Here is an 8,754-nt window from a genome sequence, read left to right on the forward strand (position 1 = left end):
TCTTCTCATCCAATGGCAAGGAGGAATGGGCTCTGAGGTTTACTTTTTTAGGGGGAAAGACTGGTATTTATCTCACCGATGGCTATCCATTAGTTTCTCTGTCTCATGCTCTATTGCTCTGGCTCTCCCTTTTCCTCCAGTTTACCTCGCTCTTCTATGTCTGTCTCCTTATTTCTCTTTTATAAATCGCTCCCTTTCTATGTACGAGTGAAGACCCATGTAGGAACACAGAGATTCTGGGACTCCCTCCCTCCCAGGGTAGAGCCTTCCCGCTCTCCCTCCCTCCCTCCCTCTCACTATTTTTCTCTGTCCGTACCAGTAAAGACCAGAGTAGGGACAGAGACAGAGAAGTTCTGGGAGTGGGACAGTCTCTGAGAGCTGCAGGCTGAGTGGACAGGGCTGTTGTGGCTGGAGCGACATCCGTGGGCCAGAGGAGACCTGAATCAATCACCATGTAGAGACGGACAGTGGACCAATCCAAACGCATACAGCAAGAGTAGAGCCAATCCATGTGCAGCAGAGGCAGAGAAGAAGAGAAACACAACAACACACCACAACATTGCAGCAAAGAAAAATAGAGCACAAGAAAAGACAAGAAAAAATAAAGAGGAGAGGTTGTCTACCCCCTCCTTTTGCATTATAACGCCCACCTACATGCTGCGGCTAAAGAAAATGCTTGCACCGGCACCCACCCTACCTTCTTTTATCTCTCCATTCATCCACCCCCCCCCCTCCTCCGACCATACTAGCAGGAACAAGCTCATGCACAGCCCTCAGACACACACACACACACACACACACACACACACACACACACACACACACACACACACACACACACAGTCAAATGAGAGAGAGAGCAGCACTAACATGCAAATGCACAGAGAGTAGAACCATTAGAAAACAGACAGACACAGGGGAAGGGGGTGTGTGTGTGTGTGTGTGTGTGTGTGTGTGTGTGTGTGTGTGTGTGTGTGTGTGTGTGTGTCCATGTGCATATCTCAGATATGGCAAATACTATAGCCTTGTCACATGATATAACACACACACCCCAAGTGTGACAGGGCATCTCATAGGGGGCGTTTGACGCTATTTCCTACTTCACAGTAGGTCTGTTTGAAAAAAATACTTATACATTTTTGGGGGGACAGAAATGCCTTCTTGAACATGTGAACGTTCACGTGCATTAATTACAAACTTGTATGGGATCCGTAAATATGACTAAAATGTAAACTCATTAAACTAGTTTAGCCAAGGAGAAAGCACTGAGCTATATAGGGAGAAAGACAAGATCTTTCCTGGCTAGCCATGATTGTTCCGGGATATGTTCCGGGATTCATCGGATGGCATTGAGGAGTTCACCACATCAGTCACAGGCTTCATTAATAAGTGCATCAACGACGTCGTCCCCACAGTGACCGTACGTACCCCAACCAGAAGCCATGGATTACAGGCAACATCCGCACTGAGCTAAAGGGTAGAGCTCACACTTTCAGGGAGTGGGACACTAACCAAGACGCTTTTTATAAATCTGTAATACCTACATGTTTTAAGCAGACCACCACAGTCCCTGTGGCCAAAAATGTCAAGGTAAGCTGTCTAAATGACTATCACCTCGTAGCACTCACACCTGTAGCTATGAAATGTTTTTAAAGGCAGGTTATGGCTCACATCAACCCCATCATCCCAGACACAATGGACCCACTCCAAATCACATACTGCCACTACGGATGACGCACTCTCTATTGCACTCCACACTGCCCTTTCCCACTTGGCCAAAAGGAACACCTATGTGAAAAGGATGTTCATTGACTACAGCTCAGTGTTCAACACCATAGTACCCTCGAAGCTCATCACTAAACTAAGGTCACTGGGACTGAACACCTCCCTCTGCAACTGGATCCTGGGCTTCATAAGAGTAGGCAACAACACATCCGCCACACTGACCCTCAACACAGGGATCCTCAGGGGTATGTGCTTAGTTCCCTCCTGTACTCCCCGTTCACTCACGACTGCGTAGCTGCTCACGACTCCAACACCATCATTAAGTTTGATCCTCAAAAAGATCCTCAAAAAGTTATACAGCTGCACCATCAAGAGCATCTTGGCTGGCTGCATCACTGCTTGGTATGGCAACTGCTTGGCATCTGACCCTAAGGCGCTACAGAGTGTAGTGTGTTTGGCACAGTACATCACTGGGGCCGAGCTTCCTGCCATCCAGAACCTCTATACCAGGCGGTGTCACATTTTTCTCTGAGACTTCTGCCACCCAAGCCACAGACTGTTCTCTCGGATACCGCACAGCAAGCGGTACCAATGCAGTTCGGAACCAACAAGACTCTGAACAACTTCTACCCCCAAGCCACAAGACGTCTAAACAAGACTGCTAAATGGCTAACCTTTTTTGCACTGACTATGCACACACACTGGACTCTACCCACACACATCCTTACACTGACACCCCAACATCCCTTTCCCTCACATAACATGCACACACATATGCATACTGACGCCACAAAATTACACACTGTATTTTTATTCATTATTCACTGTGTATTTATTTGTTATCTTTAACTCTGCATTTTTTTTGTATTTACCCGCAAGTAAGCAAGTGTATACTAAGCATGTGACAAATACAATAATATCATGTCAATTTGACATAAGCCCTCAGAGAAATCTGGTCACAAATGTAGAGAAAGGCAGAAATACTGAGACACGCACAGGAGTCAGTCCAAAGGCAGGGCATAAACACATACTCTCTCCCTCTCTTGCTCTCTCTCTCTCTCACACACACACGCTCATGCATTCGTTCAATACTCACTCTTTGCTTTCCTTAGAGGGGGAGTTGCAGGCATTGGATGCCGGGGCGGTGTTGGGGTGTGTGATGGTGTTGGAAGCAGTCCCAGGGATGAGTTTGTCCAGAGTGCAGGCGGTGCCGATGGCTCGGACCACCAGACCCGACTCTCCCTCCAGATCAAAGCATTGCAGGTAGCCCACCACCGCATTACCACCCATCTCCAACACCTTCAGACCAATCTTCCTCTGCAGCTCACCTACACACACGCCTCGTTAGAAGCCCTGGGAGTTCTGATGTAATATACTCTAATACTATAGAATAGTTCTATAGTGTAATATATATACAGTTGATGTCGGAAGTTTACATACACTTAGGTTGGAGTCATTAAAACTTGTTTTTCAACCACTCCACAAATTTCTTGATAAACTATAGTTTTGGCAAGTCGGTTAGGACATCTACTTTGTGCATGACACAAGTAATTTTTCAAACAATTGTTTAGACAGATTATTTCACTTAATCACCATTCCAGTGGGTCAGAAGATTACATACACTGAGTTGACTGTGCCTTTAAACAGGTTGGAAAATTCCAGAAAATGATGTCATGGCTTTAGAAGCTTCTGTTAGGCTAATTGACACCATTTGAGTCAATTGGAGGTGTACCTGTGGATGTATTTCAAGGCCTACCTTCAAACTCAGTGCCTCTTTGCTTGACATCATGGGAAAATCAAAAGAAATCAGCCAAGAACTCAGAAAAACAATTGTAGACCTCCACAAGTCTGGTTCATCCTTGGGAGCAATTTCCAAGCAATTTCATCTATACAAACAATAGTACGCAAGTATAAACACCATGGGACCACGCAGCCGCCATACCGCTCAGAAATGAGACGCGTTCTGTCTCCTAGAGATTAACGTTCTTTGGTGCGAACAGTGCAAAACAATTCCAGAACAACAGTAAAGGACCTTGTGAAGATACTGGAGGAAACAGGTACAAAGTATCTATTTCCACAGTAAAACGAGTCCTGTATCGACATAACCTGAAAGGTCACTCAGCAAGGAAGAAGCCACTGCTCCAAAACCGCCATAAAAAAACCAGACTACGGTTTGCAACTGCACATGGGGACAAAGATCGTACTTTTTGAAGAAATGTCCTCTGGTCTGATGAAACAAAAACAGAACTGTTTGGCCATAATGACCATCGTTATATTTGGAGGAGAAAGGGGGAAGCTTGCAAGCTGAAGAACACCATCCCAACCGTGAAGCACGGGGGTGGCAGCATCATGTTGTGGGGGTGCTTTGCTGCAGGAGAGACTGGTGCACTTCACAAAATAGATGGCATCATGTGGAAGAAAAATGTTGTGGATTTATTGAAGCAACATCAAGAGATCAGTCGGGAAGTTAAAGCTTGGTCGCAAATGGTTCTTCCAAATGGACAATGACCTCAAGCATTCTTCCAAAGTTGTGGCACAATGGCTTAAGGACAACAAAGTCAAGGTATTGGAGTGGCCATCACAAAGCCCTGACCTCAATCCTATAGAAAATGTGTGGACAGAACTGAAAAAGCGTGTGTGAGCAAGAAGGCCTACAACCTTGACTCAGTTACACCAGCTCTGTCAGGAGGAATGGGCCAAAATTCACCCAACTTATTGTGGGAAGCTTGTGGAAGGCTACCCCAAATGTTTGACCTAAGTTAAACAATTTAAAGGCAATGCTACCAAATACTAATATAGTGCATGTAAACTTCTGACCCACTGGGAATGTGATGAAAGAAATAAAAGCTGAAATAAATCATTCTCTCCACTATTATTCTGACATTTCAAATTCTTAAAATAAAGTGGTGATGCTAACTGACCTAAGACAGGGAATTTTTACTAGGATAAAATGTCAGGTATTGTGAAAAACTGAGTTTAAAATGTATTTGGTTAAGGTGTATGTAAACATCCGACTTCAACTATATATATATATATATATATATATATATATATATATATATATATATATACACATACATACATACACCCACACTGTAGAGAGTTAGATAGCTGGGTTATGTACCAGACATGAGGGAGATGAGTCGCTGGCGGGCCTCGTTAGAAGCCCTGGGGGTTCTGATGCGGTCGATCCACTGGTACTCCGGGTCCTCGTTCACCACCAGCTCCTCAACAAAACCATGGACCAGCGCCGCGCGGTAACACCTCGGGATGGATGTTGCTAATACATGCATAAACACCTTATCATCATCATCATTCATTATCATCATCAGCCATTTCTTGTGACTAGATCTCTCTACTATAGTACATCCCCATAGGGAACCAGGACTCACTGCAGAAGAACTTGACCCCACAGGAGGACTGTCTGAAGCGGTTTAGGTCGTTGAAGAGGTCCACCTTTACCAGAACATTAATCTCCCCTCTGATACCTGTAGGAGAGGACAGAATGAACAGAAACATTACTACCAGACAAAAACACCACCTAACCCTAGAAACCCCAACTCTTCACAAACAAACTCCTCTCCCCTCTCAAACCAGGAAGACAGGCGCTACATCATCATTACTAGATAGATACCGTTAAATAACAGTTTTTAGTAAGGCAGTGTTTTTACAGCAGAGAGGAACAAAATGCATTTACAGGCTGTTACAGAGAACACTGTGTATTTCTTTAGAGGCCTGGCTATGTATCTGAAAAGTACCACTGTGGCCATGCACCGTTGATGGGTAAGTATATAACTTGTGTCATAGATAGTGGAAGTATATAACTGACTGTGTATAGTGTGGTAGATGGGGAATTACACTGAACAAAAATATAAAACACAACATGTAAAGTGTTCTCATGAAGCATGGGACCAACACAATTCAATTTTCCAGACGCACAAAAAGCATATTTCTCTCAAATTTTGTGCACATTTCTCCTTTGCCAAGATAATCCATCCACCTGACAGGTGTGGCATATCAATAATCTGATTAAACAGCATGATCATTACACAGTTGCCCATTGTGCTGGGTACAAAAGGCCACTCTAAAATATGCAGTTTTGTCACACAACACAATGCCACACGTCTCATGTTGAGGGAGCACGAAATTGGAATGTTGACTGCAGGAATGTCCACCAGAGGTGTTGCCAGAGAATGTAATGTTAATTTCTCTACCATAAGCCACGTGCAACGTTGTTTTTGAGAATTTGGCTGCATGTCCAACCAGCCTCACAACCGCAGACCATGTGTATGGCGTCACATAGGCGAGCTGTTTGCTGATGTCAACGTTGTGAACAGAGTACCCCATTGTGGTGGTGGGGTTATGGTATAGGCAGGCATAAGCTACGGACAGTGAACACAAGTGCATTTTATCAATGGCTATTTGAATTATTTATTTAATTATTTATTTATTTATTTATTTAAATTGACTGATTTCCTTAAATGATGTTTAACTCAGTAAAATCTTTGAAATTATTGCATGTTGCGTTGATATGTTTGTTCAGTATCTATAAGAAACGCACCGTGTATAGTGTCATAGATGGGGAACCATCCAGAGATGACGGTAGCAGCCTCGCTGGACAGCAGAGGGTCGATGTCAATGTAGACCTTCCCTATTGCATCGTTGGCACTGTAAGTGTCATGGTCCAACACTGTGATCTGTAATGGCTCATCCTGCAAATCCTCATCATCCACCTAGAGGAGGGGGGACAAAGTTGGGGAAACAATAATACAGGACAATCATGTTGACTCTATCGGGTTCGCCCCAGGATTTAACAAGGTGGTGCTGCTGAGTACAGCCGGGAGATGCCTGGAGGGGGGCAAAGATTTTAGCATTTTTTTAACACATGTAACTGACATTTCCTGCAATCTAAAGCAAAAATGGCAAATAGAGTTGTTTATTTAACATTGTGGCGCAGCCAGTCCACAAAGTGGCGAAGCGCCCCTCTTACATTCTTTGTGGAGAACCCTGCTCCAGCTTCTTCACCCTGTAATCCTATGCCATTCACAAACACCTTCCTTCACAGAGAAATAAGTCAAGAAGTCCTATTCACACATTTTACCTCAAATTTGAACCAGTCTGAGTTCCACTGTGGGTTAAGGGACTTGGGGTAGACATCCGTTTTGAAAGTTGTGTTGCCAAACTTGACCTGTAAGACACAACATCAATGAAGAACACCACAAGGCTAGTACTGCATCACTGTAACGAAGTATATGTGTTGAAGGGGTTGTAAGATTACGTTGACCTGATGTTTTTTTCAGGGTAAACTGAGAATGGACCATGCTCACCTCTACGAAGGCATCAGTGAGGTCGCTGGCTCTGTCCATGACTGGTAAGTGACGCCCCGCCACAATCTTAGCTTTCAATTTACCCGGCATGATTCAGCTTTGTCATCACCTTCAGATCAAAGAATTACAGGTAAATCAATACCAATATTGTGTATTTTACCTGTATTCACCAATGATAAAACCTGGCCAGCAGCATACCACCCTGCATCCCACTGCTGGCTTGCTTCTGAAGCTAAGCAGGGTTGGTCCTGGTCGGGAGACCAGATGCTACTGGAAGTGGTGTTTGGAGGGCCAGTAGGAAGCACCCTTTCCTCTGGTCTAAAAAAACATCCCTAGGGCAGTGATTGGGCCATCTTTCGGCAGGGACGTTAAACGGGTGTCCTGACTCTCTGTGGTCACTAAAGAGCCCATGGCACTTATTGTAAGAGTAGGGGTGTTAACCCCGGTGTCCTGGCTAAATTCCCAATCTGGCCCTCATACGGTTACCTAATCATCCCCAGCTTACAATTGTCTCATTCATCTCCCCTGTAACTATTCCCCAGGTCGTTGCTGTAAATGAGAATGTGTTCTCAGTCAACTTACCTGGTTAAATTAAATAAAGATGAATTGATTGATGAGCTACCAGATCTAAGGTCACACTGCAGTTGTGGCTACTGAGTAGTAGAAGGCTGATACTAGTCCTGCTTGGCACTGACATGGTCAGCTGACATATGTTGGTGACAGTTGACATACAGAGATTGACATGTACCAGCAAAGCAACATATTCTGGCCATGTAGCTAGCTAATGCACTTCCCAACAGTGGTCGCTCTACCTTGTTACTGTGATAAGTTAGCTAACTGGTTTATAGAACTAGGTTACTTGGATGACAGACTTAGTTAGCCAACTACTGATTCTGCTAATCAGCCAGTTAACTAATTGAGAGCTTATTACAACAGCCACACCGTTAGCTTAGCGTTACTGCACAGCAGTTGACTGACATGCATGCATGCATAACGTTAGCTAGATAACGTTACCCCCTGTATTTCTGTGAGACCGGGTCGCCACACAACATAATGAAATCTAGTTATGTTACAAACAGTATAACAAACTGGCTGTTATTAGACGTTATTGAGTGTCCTTACCACGACTATGTCATAAGAGAGAGCTGGGGAAACAGCAGCGTTTTTTCAGCCGGACTTTGTTGACAGCCCGCGCGCCAGACCTCCGCATCAATACCAAACATGACGAGATCTTCTCTCAAAAGCCCGGTAGATGTGGCTAATATTTACTCTAACGACACTTTATCGCCATTGACTGCTTAAAAATATATAAGCTAATTCATATTTCAAATCCACTGTACACACATTGCAGTTAGTATTCCCGGCCAGCTCAACGAATGGAAAATGCTAGCCAGCGCTGTGTTCTTTTCCGGTGGAAAGGTGGTCACTAAATCTTGTTCACGAGATGTAAAACTGTAACACCGGCTTCATCTTCAGGCTTCACGTTAGGCTTTCTCGTACTTAGCCCAACTGATCGCATGATGCCGCTATTATTCCATTTACGTCGTTTGTAATCTTATTTTACGCTTTACTGTGGCCAGCAAGTAATACACTTGTGTCCCAAATGGACCGGATCGTACATAAAACATCCTCCACTCGGGCTGCACATGTGTCCGTTAGCTCGATTTAATGGCTTGTTGGTGAAAAAAAACGGGGGACATAT

General features: G+C 44.3%; 1 protein-coding gene across 1 annotated transcript in view; it reads right to left on the reverse strand.

Annotated features, from left to right (window-relative positions):
• c2cd5 (C2 calcium dependent domain containing 5) overlaps window positions 1–8,451 on the reverse strand; it is a 66,589-nt gene extending 58,138 nt beyond the window's left edge. The window contains exons 1-7 of the mRNA XM_039010145.1: window positions 8,175–8,451; window positions 7,053–7,161; window positions 6,827–6,913; window positions 6,287–6,458; window positions 5,118–5,213; window positions 4,850–5,005; window positions 2,822–3,053 (exon numbers count right to left, since the gene is read on the reverse strand). Coding sequence (XP_038866073.1) covers window positions 2,822–3,053; window positions 4,850–5,005; window positions 5,118–5,213; window positions 6,287–6,458; window positions 6,827–6,913; window positions 7,053–7,142 — 833 coding nt within the window. The 5' untranslated portion in view covers window positions 7,143–7,161; window positions 8,175–8,451. The remainder of the gene's footprint in view (window positions 1–2,821; window positions 3,054–4,849; window positions 5,006–5,117; window positions 5,214–6,286; window positions 6,459–6,826; window positions 6,914–7,052; window positions 7,162–8,174) is intronic.
• Window positions 8,452–8,754: the final 303 nt, after the last annotated feature.

Source organism: Salvelinus namaycush, chromosome 2, assembly GCF_016432855.1.
Source record: "Salvelinus namaycush isolate Seneca chromosome 2, SaNama_1.0, whole genome shotgun sequence".
Taxonomy (NCBI): domain Eukaryota; kingdom Metazoa; phylum Chordata; class Actinopteri; order Salmoniformes; family Salmonidae; genus Salvelinus; species Salvelinus namaycush.